The following is an 18,834-nucleotide window of genomic DNA, read 5'->3' on the forward strand; positions in this document are numbered from 1 at the left end:
ACGCAGAGAAGGTGCTGGCTATGAACCGGAAAGTGGGTCCTCCAGAGGCACCGACTCTGCGGGTGACTTGACCTTGGACTGCCAGCCTCCACAACTGTGAGAAATAAATGTTGGTTGCTTATGAGCCACCCAGTCGGTAGCATTTTGTTATAGCAGCTCAAACAGACTAAGACAGGCCCTCAAGGAGTCTTCAGAGCTTTCGTGTTCAGAAGAAAATCTGCTTTCTTCACTCTTTGCTTATGAGTGTCCTTAATTTTCCATTCTCTTCACCCCAACCTGAGACCCATGGTAATACATATGGGTGACATATAAGAAAGTGGGGGTTATTAAGTGGAGTGAGGTCTAAGTCTCTTTAGAGACCCCAAGGCACTAAAAGACAGGAATGTGTATAGATCTGTTTGTCCTGAAGCCCATTTATTTTAGACACTCATTATCATGGTGTTAATGTTGAAGGAAGGAAGGGGCACTTGGTTCTCGCCTCATGCTCTCTCTCAGAGCTCTAAATCCTGAGAGAGCATCTACAGCAACAAGCTGGATCCACAGGTTGCAGAACATAAGCAGGAATGAAAATAGAAAGGGTGGTATGGGCAGGAAGCCTGAGAAGGCGGAGAACAATGCAGGTGAGACCAGCACTTTAGATGGTGAGTCTCTTTGACCATTTCCCATGAGTAGGGAGGGGTGAAATGAGATGAGGATAGGCAGTCAAGCACAGTGTTTTTAGCTCCAGGTGGATCTATAACTTCATTCTTGATGAATCCAAACCAAATCCTCTGAAACCAGAGAAGTGTCTGAACCCTGATAGTGCTAAACTTGTTACCTAATGTATTCTGAGTTTTTCCAAGACCATTAAAGATAATCGTTAATCTCATTCATGAACAGACATTAGCAATAGATGGTCAGTTGATGTTGCGATTCCTAATGGTTACTTTTAAGTGATTTGTAAACTGTTAGAACATTTTTCTAAAATGTCTGCCTTGGAAATCTGTTTGAAAAGTACAAGTGTTAATACACTGTGTTTAGCTGATATAACTATAAGGGTAATAATAAAGATTTGTTACAGGCTTACAATATGACAGGTACAGATATAAGCACTTACTATGAATTATTTAATTATCGAATAAGCCATGAAATAGACCTCACCATTAGCCTCATTTTGCAGATGAGCTAGCTTTCTCAAGAGCACACAGATTTTAATGGCGGAAACAAGTGAGCACTCAGGACGTCTGACCTTTCACCACTGTATGATTTTACCTATTGCTGCGTTACAGATTATCACAAACTTAGAGGCTTCAACCAACACACATTAATGATCTCTGCAGATCAGGAATACAGGCACAGCCTAGCTGTGCTCAGGCTGTCACCAGGCTATAATACAGCGCTTGGTCAGAGCTGCAGTCTCATCAGAGGCTTGACTGAGGAAAGACCAGCTTCCAAGAACCCTTAGTTCCTGGCAGAATTCATTTCCTTGTGGTTGTAGGAGTGAGGTCCCGTTTTCTTGCTGGCTGTCACCTGGGGGCAATGCTCAGCTCCTAGAGGCCACCCAACCTTTATACATGGCCGCCTTCATGACTGTCTTACAACATGATAGCTTACTTCCACAAAGCCAATAAAATAGTCTCTCTAATGTTAGTCGGCTGAGACAGGAGCTTATATACTATAACATAATCATAGAAGTGACATTCCATTACATTTGCCATATTCTATTGGTTAAAAGAGCAAGTCATAGGTCCTGCCTACACTCAAGGGGAGGGAATTACACAATGGTGTGAAAACCAGAAGGCAAGCATCACAGACTTTAGGATCTGCCCACCACAACCACTAGCCATAAAAGGCTGCAATCACGCTTGTGCCACCTTCTCAACTGTTGCCAATGTGGGTATCACCTATAATATTTTAATTTCCTCTATTTCCTTAAATTACTTTTTAAGATAATTACTTTACAAAGTACTTTTATATCAGAGTCACAACTGGAAAATCAGTGTATTACTTGCTGTCAAGAGAAGGTAACTTCTTTCTTTCAACTCTTTAAATAAATAGCATATGGGACCAGCCCAGTGGCTCAGTTAGTTAACAGCTTGCTCAAGAGTGCAAGCTCTGAGCAACAGGGTCGCTGGTTTGATTCCCACATGGGCCAGTGAGCTGCACCCAGGCTGAGCTGCCGCTGAGCTGCCAACAGGTGGCAGGATGGCTCAGCTGGTGAGAGCATGTGCTCCTAACAAGGATGCCGGTTCAACTTCCACATGGGATGGTGGGCTATGCCCACCCACAACTAAGACTGAACATGGCATCTTGAGCTGAGCGGCTGCAAGCTGCTAATTGGGCGGCTGGATGGCGACTGGACTTGGAGCTGAGCTAGCTGCGTTCTCCTCAACAAAGATTAAAGGGCAACAACTTGGCTGTTCCCCTTCCCCAATTCTGCAACACTGTTCCCCTTCCCCAATTCCCCAATAAAATCTTAAAAAATAAAGAAAAAAAGAAAAAAGAAGTTAGGTCAACTTTAAAAAAATAATAAAAATTTTAAAAACTAGCATATGACCCATGAATAGCCTATGACTCTTCTCTCTCAAATAATTCATTCAATATGTCGGCATACTGTCTGCAATTCCCATAAGCTCTGCTTTATACTCTTCTCAACATCTCAGCTGTGTTCTTAACCAAGCCCCCATCATCTCTTTCCTGGATTCTTGCTTCTTCCCTTGCCACCTCTCCTCTTCCTCTAGTCTAATATCACCAGATAGCTAGAGGGACCCTTATCAAATAGAAACCAGATCTCATGCCTCTGCTCAAAACTGTCCAAGGACTTCCCACTCACTCAGAGAAAAACTGAAGTTCCCCAGTAACCATTAGGGCCTGATGTCATCTGGCTCTCATTGCCTCTCTGGTGTTATTTCTTACTCTTCTCCACCTTGCTCAGTGAACGTCTTTCATACTAACCTCACTTTTCCATGAGTACGCCTCAGGGCCTTTGCACTTGCTGTTCTCTTTCCCTGGAAGATGGGCCCACCTTTGCCAACTTTTATAAAATTGCAAGCCCCTCCCAGTACTTCATGCTGTACTTTCTTCCCCTTAGCAATTACTAATATTATATGCATAATATATATTTTCGTGTGTATGTGTATATATTTACTTATATGTATTTTTTTCGTGTGTGTGTGTGTGTGTGTGTGTGTGTGTGTACTTATTTGTTTTGTACCTAAGTTCTAACAGGGCAGGAATTTTTATCTGTTTTATTCATTGTTGAGTTCTTAGTACTTAAAGCAGCACCTGGCATAGAATGAGTGTGCAATAAATACTTGCTGAATGAATTAACTATTATCAAGATGGTATAATTGATCTACTTATAATTATCTTGCAATGACTGCAATGTTATGGATTTTCTCCCATGTTCTGCATGATTCTATAGAGGAAGAGTGCTCCATTAATAGAAATGCAATTCATACATTCTAAATAATTCAAAAGTCATCCATGATTTGACTACTGATAGAAAGGAAAAGATACACTTCTTATTGATGATGATGATTTCAAAATAGGTACCAAAGTGTCCATGATGGTCATAAAATAAAAAAAAAAATCTAAAACAGAAAATGTGAATTCATCTATATGAGTGTACCTAGGAAAGGGATCTCTTTAAATAGGCACTAACTCACTGGGAAATAGTACTTTATTTGGGAATTTTGCTGTGCTTTTGCTTTCTCTGGGCTAATTGAGTTACAGAATAGTAAAGACCTAGGGAGGCAAAGCAAGCACTTATCTGCTGACTAATCAGGCTGGGGCAAAGGTTTTAAGAAAGATTAAATTTGACTATGTCCTCACTTTTATCATGAATTAAAGATTCTCTTAGTTGTGTTTCCTGACATTCAATGTTAAAAGAGATAAGATTCTCTTACTATCAAACTGTTCAACTACAGAGCCTGTCTTTACCCATTTGGAGGTATAAACCTCTAAGTCTGTAAACATGTTTTGCATAATTTTTGGACATCATGACACACAGCTAGCGAAGGAGATACCAGTAATTCACAAAATGTACTTAGTGTTAATCATTTCAGATGTATACAGAGTCATAGTAAGCTTTCTGAGTTTTCTTCTTTCTTTTCCCACCTTGAACTAAGTTCTTTGTTTTATGTATAAAGGGTTGAAGCTGGGCCGGCCGAGTGGCGCGATGGTTAAGAACTGGCTTGGGACGCCAGAGGGCCCCGGTTCAGATCCCACATATGAGGGCCAGTGACACTGCCCTCCGCAGCTGAGATGCTGAACAACAGCTCGACCTGGAGCTGGGCTGCCATGAGTCATCGGCGACGCATAGGCTGTAGCCCCTGCTGCAGTGGGTTGCCATGGGCTACTGTGTGTAGCCAGCAGCCAGCGTGAGCGGCCAGCAGCTGCAGTGAGCGGCCATCCAGAAGCCAGCAACTGATCTGCCTCACCAGAGAAGAGCGCAATGATGGTGCCAACTTGGGCCAGTGAAGCAACATCCTCCACAACTAGACTGAGGAACAAAAGAACAGCAACTTGTCTGTTCCCCTTCCCCCAATTCCCCAGCACTGTTCCCATCCCCCCAATTCCCCAATAAAAATCTTAAAAATAAATAAATAAATAAATAAAAGGTTGAAGCTGAAATAGCTATTAAAATTGTTTTCTCTTTGTTGCAGCTGTTTATAAAACACTTGATTTAAGTAAGAGTGCTTCTGATGGTTTCTAAATCTAATAACACCATATAGATACAGGCTTATTGTTCAACCAAGGGACAGTTGATCTTAATTGTTTGTGAGAGGGAAAATTAATTTGCCTGTAATTTCCTGCTGCTTTCTAAGCAGAGAAGAACCTGCAAAGTCCCCTCTTCTTGCTGAGCTGGCTGGGGCCCTAAGGAGGGGCTGCAGAGCTCCGAGGCTGTGTGACAGCCCATCGTGCCACTTATGCAAAGAGTGGGGGGGGGGGCAGTGAAAATCGGAAGCCAAGCAAGGGGAAAGGCTACTTATGAAGAAGTTTCCAGAAAGAGAAATCCGAGTTGTTAGTAGTGGATAGAAGATTGTGGGATAAGGGAGAAGCAGGGAAGCTGCCACCCAGAGAAGAACATTTGGAGGCAAGGGGAGGCAGAAATGCTTAGATAAGTTTTTATGAAGTTTTGCTGTATGGTGACATCACGCTTTTCCAATTGCCGTTTTTTCCTAGAGTGTATTAAAATAAATACCTAGCTATTCAAATTTTTAAGATGTATAACCAAGCAAAATTATCTTATATAGAATCAAAATAATAAGAGCAGTCCATCATCATACCGTGGTCAGCACAACTATATAACAAAGGTCAGAATAATCCTCCTCAGCTACCTGCTCCGATTCCAGTAGATGAATACTGTAGTCTAGATATCTTAGGAGACTCCTGAGAGATTTGTCATCTCTTTAGCAATGTGTCTTATTTGACAAAGTATTAGGCTTTTTGAGTTTTAACTAGTAAGTCATGAAATGACATTGAAAAGACCTCTGCAGAAGGAGCCCCAGATATGGAGAAAGGAGTTATGAAGCATTAAATATCAATATTTAATTAATTGAATATTGATACCTAGTGTTGATGGGATTCCAAATTTTGACAGAGTCAGAGTGGATCGGAGAAAGGACTGACATTATTTAGGACCATGCGACAATACAGAGCTTTTATTTCTTTGCATAAAAATTCTGAAACTTAGGAATAAGAATAAAAGATGAAGGAATGGTTTTGGAAGATAAAAGTGTTCATATGCTATCAATGTTGAGAAAAGGGAGTCTACAGTTGCTTAAGCAAGAACTTAAAGAACAAGACATGTTCAATGAGTATAGGAAAGATTTTTCTGGAAGCCTACAAAAGTGGAAAACAACATATTTAAATTTGTTTGTTTTTCTGGGGGACCATCCAACTGAGAGTCTTTCAAGTAATCTAGTTCTACTTTCCTGAGAATGAGAACCTATTCCCTTAAGGCCACTCATCTCACCATTTTTCTAATTCTCTCTTTGGGGACATTCTAGAAAAAGACTGCTTCTGTTTTAGAAATCCTCAAGCGTTGAGATCATTCTAACAGCTCTGGGAAAACCCCACTTATCTGACGTGTCCCAGGATCAGCATGCGTTCCGCACCATACAAAGAGAAACCAGGATGTCTGATTTCAAAGAGCTGGTCCCTCAGGCCTGAGGAGCAGACTCAGAAGCAAAAGACTTCAACTGCCAAGTTGTTCTCTTTATTGACCAAGCCAGGCTCCAGGTTCTTTGCGCAATATTTAAGGAAAAGCTGAGCAGAGTTACATAATCCGCCTTCCAGGGCCAAGTTCTATACACGCACACAGTAGTTCTGGGCACACAACCACCTCATTGTGGATTATCATCAGAGGCCTGGCTGGACCTCCTGCACCTTCCTTACTCAACTTTTCCTTAAAACGCCCCATACAGAGACGAAGGAGGGAAGGGGGATGGCGAATACGGGTAAGGTAACACTGGAGTTTGGGAACCTGATAAAAGCAACCTGAATGCTTCCTAAAACTGGAATGACTGTGTGAGTTCCAGCTGTCTGGGGCCGAGTCAGACAGACCGTCTCTCCTGGTGTGTGAGGCTGCCCGAGCTCATCATGTTTCCTGAAATGTAAAAAGAGCCTTCAGAGCAGGGGGGCTGCATTTGTCCAAAGTTGTCTTTAGTCCATGGGACTAGAATGTTACATGCACACAGACAGGGAGGCAACAGATGAAGGACGGCAGGTAAACTGTAACACTTTGAAACAATCTATTCCATTGGGATAGAGTATTATGATTTTCATGAGATCACTTGGTAATAAAATGCTCTTAAGGCAGACTGTGCTGCAGAAGTCGAATTGCTGGAAGGTTCCCCAAACACAGAGGACTGGCAAACTCAAACCAAATAAAACACTCGGTTAACATAATGACTAATTGCTTGTTTTTCAAATCATCTCTTGATATGAATAGAGGTATATGTATATTTTTTTCTCATCCAAGCAAACTATTTACCTCTTTCTCCATTTGTAATCCTTCTGCTCTAATATTTCTTTCAAATACTTCTCTCTTTTCAGTCTGGGGGTTGGATTTTCTGTACACGAGAATGTAGTCAATTCGACACTTTCCATCTCTGAAGTAAAGTCCATTTAATTTGTTTTTTTCCCGCACTGTCTGCATACAAAGAGAAAGGGACCAGTTTAAGATACTCATAGAACTAAGCCTTGGGTGGTGAACACACAATGTGATATACAGATGATATTTTGCAGAATTGTACACCTGAAGCCTATGTAAATTTACTAGTAATTGTCACCCCAAAAAACTTTAATTAAAAAAAATATTAAGCCTTGGGTGAGTATTGTTTGAAGATCAATTAAAACTAAATGCGTTTTTTTCCTGTGCTTTATCAAAATTACATTTTTATAGATGAAAAATGTAAATAAGAAACAAAATAAAAATTGGGAAAAGCATTGAGTCAATTGGACAAAACTTAGGACACCAAACAATATCGAATGTTTGGCAAGGATGTGGGGCAACTGAGAATTCTAACATTCTACAGGTGAGAGTGAAAATTGATATACTTACTCTGGAAAACACACTGACATTATCTTATAAAATTGAACATATGCATAAAATATAATCATAGAGGAACTTCTGATAAAGCAACTAGGAGACACATATATGAATATTCATAGCAGCATTGTTCATAAGAGTAGAAAACAAAAAATGAGAATCAATTCAAATGTCGATGAACAAATAGATAAATAAATTGTAGAATCGTCATACAATGGAGTATTATACAGCAGTGAAAAAGAATGAATTATAGTTTCCTCTAATTGTAAACATAAATCTTAAAAACAATAGTAACAGAAAAAAGTCAGTCACAGAAGACTTCACACTACATGATATCACTTTTTGTAAAGCACGAAATAAATCTAAAAAGAAGTTGTTAAGGCTACATGTGTATGAGGTAAAACTATTTTTAGAATAAGAATAAAAAACACAAAAATTCAGGGAGATGGTACCTCTGGTAGGGTAGAGAGATAGGACTGCAAGAATCTTTGATGGTTTTAGTAATAGTCTAGTTCAATGTTTCTTAAATATTTTGCCCACAATGAGAAAAACATTTTACTTTGTACTATTTGTGTGTATATGTAAACACACACAAAATATGTGAGACGAGTTTTACACAATAATACTTACCCCTTCTATTTGCATACACACTAATATTAATTTTCCATTCCATTAAAAAACAATTGGGGTTAGTAACCTACAATTAGATTGCCACTCTAATCTGAAAAATACCTTCCTAGGGGTTACAGGCTTATTGGGGTTATCACTTTGTGAGGTATAGAAATGTCTAATCACTATGTTGTTTTGTACACCTGAAATGAATAAAACAAAATCTCTTTTTTGCAAAAAAGAAAAATAACATCCTAGCTGATAAGATAGATGGTGGTTCAAGGCATTCATTTTATTATGCTTCAGAGCTGACATGTAAGTTAAAAATATATTTTGCAGTGATTATATATGAACAAATTAAATACCAAAAACAGTAGTCATTTTCATTCAGGCTCCTTGGGCTTGCTGTAATCATGTACAGCACTGAAAGCCCAAGCATGGGCTGCCAGGCTGACAGATTTCAAAAACATGTTTGTCGTCTAGCAAGTAGAAATGGGGGAGTTATTTTTTCTCCAGGCCACAGTACACATCAGTTTCCAAATATTAGTGTGGAGAAGGCAAACATGCCAGCCCACCAAGGCCATTGCTAGAATCCATATTCTTGCGCACAAGTGCCATGCATGCAACCTCATCTAAAAGGAACATCTCAGCCAGGAGGCACGGAAACACCATTGTCCCATACTCGGTGTAGACATTTACAATGCATGACCCATTCTCACTGACTATTTTTTGCCTTTGGCTTTGAGAGGTACTCAGAAGTCTACCCAAGTAAACACTTAGGTAACAATGATTTGCCAAACAAGGGAACTATCCTGTTTATGTAGCACATGAGCATCTGCCTGCCTGCATGGCTTCGGCTAAGGCCTCAGGAGGAGGGTTAGCAAAGCCCTAACCTTCCTGAGGCTGTTCCCTCATCTGTAAATTACGGGGATGAGACTAGTTGCTTTTTGAGGTACCTTTCAAGATCTCTCCTTTACATCACATCATGGCTTTCACAGTATCTGTGTGAAGAGATGACAAAATAAAATAACATGGATAGTAGTCTTTGTAGGGAGAGACCTGGGAAGCTTAGTAGAAGAAAGCAATGTTCTCTGTTCTAATATGTCATCCTTTCCATAGCTAACTGGCTCTGGGATAATAAAAACACTTAAGAATATGCAGTAAATAAATGACTCTTATTCTGTGTTCTTATTACCTATACCCAGTGCATATACAAAGGCGATATTAAACTCCACTGAGACACAACCTAAGCAAAAGTGAATGCCGCTGACAAAATACTTCTTTTCCAGAAATGAACAGATGGGTCTATTTACAATTACAATGAATTTCCAGATGACAGAGGCAAATGGAAACTCAGAGATGCTTGAGACAACACAATTTACTGAGGGCTGGTCCATTTTCTGTCATTGTTCTAGGTGCTGGGGGATTTACACAAGGAAATCCATCCTTGTAAAGCTTACTTTTTACTAGTTAGTGACACCAAAAATGTCAATTATCTTAAAATAACAGGTGGTTTTAAGACTATTCCTTTGTATACACAGAATGTCTTTAGGTATAAATGGGAACCGCATGACCCCCTGACAGTTTGTTTTCAGCCTCGGCAGATTTGGGACCCCTGAAATATACAAGACCATGGGGATACCAAAGGAATGTGAGACCTGCCCCTTGTTTTCCAGGAACTTACAGTTCAATGACATGACTACATTAAACGGTTCATTGAAATACGCTTTACAGGTTCCTGCCTGGATCAAGAATTGTGTTTTTCAGCATGGAGGTTCCTCACAAAATTAAAAATAGAACTACCATATGACCCAGCAATTCCACTTCTGGGTATTTATCTAAAGAAATTCAAAAAGATATATGCACCCCTATGTTCATTGCAGTATTATTTACAATAGCCAAGCTATGGAAACAACCTAAGTGCCCATCAATAGACGACTGGATAAAGAAGATGTGGTACATATATACAATGGAATATTACTCAACCATAAAACAGAATGAAATCTTACCATTTGTGACAACATGGGTGGACCTAGAGGGTATTATATTAACTGAAATAAGTCAGACAGAAAAAGACAAATATCACATGATCTCACTTATATGTGGAATCTAAAGAACAAAATAAATGAACATCAAAACAGAGACAGACTCATAGATACAGAGAACAAACTGATGGTTGCCTAAAGGGAGGGGTGTTGGAGCTGAGTGAAAAAGGTGAAGGAATTAAGAAGTACAAATTGGTAGTTACAAAATAGTCAGGGGGATCTAAAGTACAGCATAGGGAATATAGTCAATAATATCGTAAAAACCATGTATAGTGCCAGGTGGGCACTATAATAATCAGGGGGATCACTTTGTAAATTATATAAATGTCTAACCACTATGCTGTACACTCGAAACTAACATAAATTTTGAATGTCAGAAAAAAACTAATAGCAAATATGACTGAATTCAAATGAGCACAAATAAATTAACAATTGGCTATCCAATTTAAAATTAAAAAGAATAGAAATGCTTAGTAGAATGCAAATTGAAGACAAAAATTAAATATAATATTTACTCAATAGATTTTTACTGAACACTAAATATGTAACACTAGAAATTATGCAGATTCGATATATCTTAATTTTCATTATTAGTACGCTATTATGTATTCAATTTAAATATTTTATTAAATGTATCTAAACTTTAAAAAAAGAAAAAATAAGTTTAACTGTGAATCATATTAACGGATTTGGTTGCTAAGTTACCAGATAAAAAGCAAATAAATGTCAGTTTACATCGGGCAAAAAAATAAATAAATAAAATTGTGTTGTTTAAGAAATCACACACTCTTACCTCTCCTCCTGCTTCCAATCTGCTGGCGTCCTCCGAAGTACTGGTCAGGTTTCCAGGGTGAAGGAGAGAATCGTCATCTTTGCAGGGACTGTTGACAGCTTCTAATTCATCAAAAAGAATATTGACATCCTTGGCCACTAGAACAAAAGTAAATACATTACAAGTGGGATTAAGAATCTGGGAATCTTAAAAGCTATACTAAAAAAGAAGACAACTCCTTTTGGCTTAATATTTATTTCATTGTTTCAATAACATCTTGAATGACAGGTATTTATTTCCTAAGAGAAAAGGATGTCAGATATACAACATGTTTGACCAAACAGTGTCTTTACTAGGTGAGATTAAGGACAATGCGAAGCAAAGTACAGTACCTTCGTAATCAAAATATAACTTGCATTCCATGATAACAGAGGGTGTTGTGCTTAGCTTCCCTTCACTTAATTATTTAGCATAAGGTACTATCATTTAAGACTTCTAAGAACTCCCCTGTGTTGGAGATGACCTATACTTTTTAATTTTTTTTTCATTTAAGTGGCATACAACTTGTTAAGTAAACTCATAAATGTGCCACTTGCGTGGTTCACTAAGAACTGTGGCTTTATTCCTCCTTTGTTACTTACAGCCTAATAGAGAAAACCCAATGCAGCAATAAAGGATGTGGTCAGGCTTTTTGCCTTTCTTCTCCTCTAATCGTGGACTGAAATCATGAAGTGAGCCACTCAGGGGCTCTCTCAAAAGACTCTCGATGCTAACATGTCAATACATAAAGCCCTGTGCTTGTATATCAGAGTTCCAAATACAGAATACCATGTCCAAATTCACACAGTGCCTTGCAGCATATCAGAAAGTCAAGTTCAACACTGGTGGATAAGAAAGTGCTATGTCTTCCTGCCCTTGTGGTAATAAGTACACAAAACAAATCATCAAGGAAATGGAAAGTGAGGTGAGTGCTATAAAGGAAAGAACAGTTTGGATAAAGAGAGACAGGAGATAATGTATTTAGATGGGGCAACAAGGATCTTAAAGCTATATCCAAGTGTGTGATTTTAGGCAACTCATTTAACTTGAAGTGTTTCACCTGTAAAATAAAACAGGCATGGGAATAAAATTAACATTTATTGCTTACCGTGATAGGCTGAATCATGGCTCCCAGTGGTGACCTACTTCCTGGAACATGTGGATATGTTATTTTACATGGCAAAAGGAACTTTGTACATGTGATTAAGTCAAAACCAGAAAATGAGGAGATTATTCAGGATTATCTGAGTGGGTCAATGTAATTACAAGGGAGGCAGGAGGGCCAGAATCAGAGAATCAGAGAGAGACGGGAATACACTACGCTGCTGGCTTTGAAAAAGGAGGATGGGGCCACAAATCAAGGAATGCAGGTGGCCTGCAGAAGACAGAAAAGGCAAGCAAGCACGTTCTTTCTAGATTCTCCACAGGGAACACAGTCTTGCGAACACCTTGATGACTTCTGACCGCCAGAAGTGTAAGACAATAAACTGTGTTGCTTTACATCACTAAATTTGTGGTAATTTGTTACAGCAACAAAAGAAAACTAATATACTTACTACAGGTTTTGAAACTCTGAGGCTACAAAGTAAAAACATCGTGGTCTTTTCAGTGTTGTGGGAGCTGTCAAGTTCAAAGACGACTTCCCTGACCACCCTATGTCAAGTAACTCCCCCTCACCCAGTTATTCTCCATCTCATCTCGCTGCTCACGAATCTTTCACAGCAACTTATCAAGGTCTGTACTGTGTATTGTGTTTATCTGTTTACCTGTGTATTGGGTATTTCCTCTGTTAGAATATAAGTCCTCTACGGGCAGGAACCTGGTCTGTCTTGACCAGTGTACAGCGGCCCTAGCCTGGAGTAAGCCCTCAACACATGTCTCTGTTGAATGACAGAGTGATGACCTCAAAGCGGTCACTGTCTAATGATGTCTGAGTGCCTCCTTTTTTCCAACATTCTGTGGCCCTAGGACCTTGCATGTACATGTCTCCTAACTTGATTCTTATTCACAAGCCAAGAGCTCCACGGTGCCGAGTAGCTACTGATTACATTTTCAAGTCGATCGTGATTAAATGGGTTAGATTTGAACAACTGGGTAAAATAGTACGTTCACAAAGTCAGAAGACGTGCTTACCACTCCAAACTCTACCACTTAGCTGTGTGAATCTGTGCTCCTGTTTCCTCACTGGTATACAGGTATAGAAGGAAAGTTCTCTCTCAGGGTGGCTGAGAGGTGTATGTGAGATAAGTTACGTATTAGCAGGGTGGCTGACACAGAGATCTGCAAGCAATGTTGGCTGGTCCATTTTAGACTCTGGGACATTAAGTCAGCATTCTAGCCTTATTAATACAAGAAGGCAGGGGAGGCATTTATAAGCTGGAATTGCTGTTATGAGGGATGGATTGGTATGAGATGTGGGTTAAATCAGGGAGCTAATGAGGACACTGAAGTCCATGTCTAGGTAACTGGCCCAGACTGAGAAGAAACTCTTGAATACCCATTCATCCATTCATGAGAACTGCCCCTATGTTTCTGCCATGGATAGACAGATAATTACCAGGTCATCTTCTGCCAGGATCACTTTTTGGTGTTGGCACGATCAGTTCAATAGAGCCCTTTCTATCTGTGGTTCTCAACTGGGACCAAACTGGTACTCTGGAGACCTCTGGCATTTTCTGGAGGCATTTTTGATGTCCGGGGACAGTGCTAGGAGTATCTAGTGGGTAGAGACCAGGGATGCTGCTAAACATCCTACAATGCACAGAATAGCCTTGACAACACCTAGGTATCCAGCCCAAAATGCCAACCGTACAAAGGTTGAGAAATTCTGCTCTACATTAAAGGCCTAACTATATAATTTGAGAGGAACCAGATAACGTGGGAAAAGGGAGAGAAGCCCTTTGTTTTCCTTACTTTTGCCCAGCAGATTTACTGTCTGGGATTCCTGAATACTAAAGAGAAATCAGTATGGGAATGCCATCTGCTTTTTAGGGAATACATTTTAGATATGAAGGCACCATTATCACCTGCCACCCTCTCAAGAGCTTCCGCAGAGATTAGAAATGCTGATCTGTCAGGAATGCTCAGAAAGAAGACTGTCGAACATGGAAACTCCCCACAGACAGAAGAAATATGTGCCCTTCATCAATATTTCACTATTGCTACTGATTCATGAGCTTTAACTACAAGTTTAGTTTTATAAATGAAGCACAATGCCCTTTGATGCAAACTTACAACATTTTCTTTTTTAATTATTAGTGTCAGGTGTCCAAAACAATATAGTGATCAGACATTTACACCCCTCACAAAGTGATAACCCCAACAAGTCTACCACCCATCTGACACCATACTTAGCAATCACAATACCACTGACTATATTCCCTATACTTTACATTCCATGACTGTATGTTTTCTTTTAAGGGAAAACAGCCCCCAACTTCTGAAGTTAACCAATTTTTAAAAATCTATTCAACAAATATTTATCATGTGCCTACCATGGCCAGACCCCTGGGCTAGGAACTGGGGTTCAAGTACTGAACATGACACAGAGCTCACATGACCCTGTCCTCACAGAGCTCACTGTCCAACCAAGAAGGGAGTGGGGCCACTCTACGTGTAGGCATGAATGCTACAAATATGCTCTACATCCAAACAAGGTCACTTGTTAATGGGTCCTATCACCCCTTATATACTTTTTTCTCCAGTAAAAATACGTTTGATAAGCATCTGCCTGGAACAATTCTGCTATTAATTTCATTAAATAAGAAAGGGAGACAAAATGTTCTTAGGAGTTGATTACGAATGAACAGAGGGGGCCAGCCAAGTGGCTCAGTTGGTTAAGAGCATGAGCGCTGAGCAACAGGGTCGCCAGTTCGATTGCCACACAGGCCAGTGAGCTGTGCCCGAACTGAGCTACCGACGGGCGGCCGGATGGTGACTGAACTTGGAGATGAGCTAGCTGCGCCCTCCACAACTAAGATTAATGGACAACTTGGCTGTCCCCCTTCCCCAATTCCCCAATAAAATCTTAATTAAAAAAAAAACAGAGAGAGAGAAAGAATGACCAGAGGGAGAAAGAATGCAGAAATTCCAGTGCAACCCAAATAACGGACCTACATTGCATGCAGACTCAGGAAGGGCTGTATGAACAGAACCAGGCAGCTAAGATGCGTCAGGATAGGTAGTGACCATGCATTTGGGGAAGCAAGGGAGATACCCAAATGATTCTCTTGTGCAAAAAAAAGCAGTCACTCAGCCTAGAAAGACCTAAGGGAAAAAACAGCAGGAACTCACTTATAACAACTGAACAAAGGTAAAAAAACTAGCATAGCCTGGGAAGACAAAAAATCAGCTACAGAGTCTGAGTAAATCACCAAACTCAGCATAGCAAAGAGATTTCTGAGGGCTGGCTCACTACACTATCACAGAGAAGTCAGAGGGCCAGGAAACACGCAGGTCCTGACATTCTTTATGCGATGCGAAGGCAAATCTACTGCATAGTACTGAACCTACTCATCAAATATTTGCATTCATTTCAGTGATTTTTTCAGTGAACATCATAATTCATTCTCTAGAGAGATAAAGACCACAAATATACTGCAAGGGCTCAAACAAACAAACAAATAAGCAAGCAAACAAATTCTCTTCTACCATTTGTTCACTGAACCAACATTTAGTTTAGGTGCTCGAGACACAAACATGACCAAAACATGAGTGGGAAGCCTTGCACTTACAGATAAGAGGATAAAATCAAGGAATCAGTGTTATAAAGGCAATGAAAAAAAAAGGAAGTATTTTTTAGAAATAGTCTAAAAGAGAATAAGGAACAAATGCCAAATAATCAAATAGTTTGACTCACTGCTCTTTTCTTTAATTCTCTATTTTCCAAATGCAGCAGAGCAACTCCAGCTTGGTATTACAGGAAAGAAGTACTTTAATCTCAGTATTTTTCAGATGCAGAGAAAATAAAATGAAATTATAGGTCACTGAAGACATGAGAGAGCTGAGCAGCATAATCTCAGTATCTATATTTGTTCTCCGGAGTGCCAGTTCATTATACTATTTTTGTCCTGAGTTCTACATTATTACATCTGATACTCAGAATTCTGAAGGTATTGCATATTGACCTCAAAGCCTCATTAGAAATTGAAAAAATAAAATAAAAAAGGAGACCTTCAGGAATGATTTAGAATGCAAAAAAAAAAATTGTGTTTTTTTTTAAGCTTTATTCGGGAATTGGGGAAGGGGAACAGCGAAGTTGTTGTCCTTTAATCTTAATTGTGGAGGGCACAGCTAGCTCAGCTCCAAGTCCAGTCGCCATCCGGCCACCCGTTGGCAGCTCGTGGCCACTCAGCTCAAGGTGCAGTGTTCAATTGTAGTTGTGGGTGGGTGTAGCCCACCATCACATGAGGGAGTCGAACCAGCAACCTCGTTGTTAGGAGCATGTGCTCTCCCCAGCTGAACCATCCTGCCACCTGTTGGCAGCTCAGTGGCAGCTCAGCTCCGGTGCAGTTCACTGGCCCATATGGGAATCGAACTGATGACCCTGTTGCTCAGAGCTCACACTCTTAACCAACTGAGCTGCTCAGCCGGCACCCCCCCCACAACCCTCCCCCCTCAAAAAATTGTTTATATCTTAATCTAAACACCTACGTGGCTGTTTTATAACAAGTTCACCTTTACATCTTGAGTCTCTTTCAGGTAAAGGCTCAAGGGAGCTTCAAAACTGACACAAGGGCTAGCAAACAGGAGGTACTCAGTGTCCATGTTTAAATAAATAAAAGCTATTTGTACGATTATATCAATTGTTATCTTTCCTTATTCTAATTATATTAATTAGATTATTTAAAAGAATCTGTTTCTCTCTTAGGCTTAGAGACTACATTGGAAGGAAGGAAGAGAAGACTACAATTTATTGAGAGCCAGCTGTGCATTAAGAATTGTCAGGTCCATTTTCTCCTTTCATTCTCAGAACATCGTATGAGATAGGTGTTATGAGAAAGAAGGCAGGTCCAGAGATGCTGATTATGGCCACACAGCTAGTAAGCAACAGAGATAAAGTCTAACCCAGTTCTGCCTCAAATCCATACTATTTCTAGCTGGCTTCATTTCTGTTGTTGTTGTTGGAAAGCATTCTACTGTTCTTAAATCATGTTAGGCTTTCAAGAACAGGAAGTCATTTAACCACCACACAATTATCTTGTCACAGGCCTAACATTTATCCGAATAAAGCTAGACTTTACATCTGCAGCATGACAGGTCTGACACTTTTTAAAATTTAACAAATACATCAAATTAAATGCTTTTAAAAATTCAGGGAAATGCGCAGACTCAGCACAGCTTTGAGCACCTTAGGCTAGGATTTTAAAAACCAAACACTACTTAGCATTTAGAGGACACTGCTAGCCAGCCTCGCACTCTCTAGCTGTTTGTTACTCTTCAAACGAATCTGATAACCTCCCTAAGGCAGAGACTGCCTAGTTGACCAATAAGGAAAAAAAAAAAAAAGCCTACTTTAGAATACTCAAAATAAATAATGTACTTGGAAAGGACATAAATCTTTACTTAGCTGGTTTTATCCTTTTCCAATAGGCCAATAGTTTTCAAAATGCGTTCCCTGGAACCCCAGAATCCTTTGGGGAGCTCCAGGGGGCCATGAAGAAGGCAAAGAGGAAATTGAGCAGGCAAAGCCCTACACCTTCTACCCCCACCTACTCCAAACAGCTCAGTTATCTATTTTAAATACTGCGAGCAGATATAAAAATGTATTTGGGGGAAAATCAGTTTGGAAAGCTCTGTTAGTGTATTATGGTAACAATTAAATGGCTATGTTAACATATGCCCCCCAAAAAAACTGGGGTAAGAAAGCTGCAGTCCTCACTGACACAGATTCGAGAGTGGGCACAGACTTTCCTGCCAAGGAAAGTTTACTTGAAATACTTTGAGATTCAAAATATGTCTTTGAAAACAAAACAAAACGAAGTCCTGCGATTTTAAAAAATATATGTGTTCATTAAGAAAAAATTTAATTGACATCTCCTGACTCAGCAATGCTGTTTGTAAAACACAGCATCCACGATGGCATGGGGTGCCCAGGGCACGCTCTGCAATGGGGCCAAAGTCATTCATTACCTTGTTCTGGGACAGCACGTTTCTTAGGAAGACCTTTTCTGGCTACTTAACACTTCATTCCAAAGAAGAGACAGACACCTCCGTTACTTCTCTATAACAAAGCAGGTCATGGGAATGGTACAACCCTGGGTATGATATGATATTTAGAGAACTATGTATGTAATTCAAGCTTTGCTCCATAACCTTGGTTACCTTGTCACAGCCTGAAATGAGGTCAGTGGTGTTCCACATTATAGGTCCTCAAAGCCCACTGACCGTAATATTCCTTTCTCTGGAAGGAACATGAGCTTTAGATTCAGACAAGCCTGAGTTCAAATACTAGGCCTCCCACCTCCTAGCTATTAGATCGGGTTATTTGACTTCTTTAAGCTTTCATTTCTTTGTGTTTTAAGTGGGGATAATACAATTTGCCATACAGAATTCTTGAAAAGAATGAGGACAAGGTGGAAGCCAGCACTCATTACAGCACTTACCGTGTGCCAAGCACTACACTAAGATTTACATAGATTTACTGTAACTAGCTCCCTCTGACAAATGTGGAAATTAAAGCAACGAGAATTTAACACTAAAATAGGTAAAAAGGTCAACCACAGAGTGGCCAGACAAGATGACTAGTTTAGTATATGTCAATCTCTCTCTCTCTCTCTCTCTCTCTCTCTCTCTCTGTGTCTTCTCTCCCTCCTCTCTCTCTCTCTCTCTCT

At 39.9% G+C, this 18,834-nt stretch overlaps 1 protein-coding gene across 1 annotated transcript in view; it reads right to left on the bottom strand.

The window, feature by feature from the left end:
• The window catches only part of ANO4 (anoctamin 4), a 282,890-nt gene that overhangs the window by 46,791 nt on the left and 217,265 nt on the right, over positions 1-18,834 (bottom strand). The window contains exons 6-7 of the mRNA XM_019641684.1: positions 10,985-11,121; positions 6,980-7,138 (exon numbers count right to left, since the gene is read on the bottom strand). Of these exons, the coding sequence (XP_019497229.1) occupies positions 6,980-7,138; positions 10,985-11,121 (296 nt within the window). The remainder of the gene's footprint in view (positions 1-6,979; positions 7,139-10,984; positions 11,122-18,834) is intronic.

This window comes from Hipposideros armiger, unplaced genomic scaffold (genome assembly GCF_001890085.2).
Source record: "Hipposideros armiger isolate ML-2016 unplaced genomic scaffold, ASM189008v1 scaffold_63, whole genome shotgun sequence".
Lineage (NCBI taxonomy): Eukaryota > Metazoa > Chordata > Mammalia > Chiroptera > Hipposideridae > Hipposideros > Hipposideros armiger.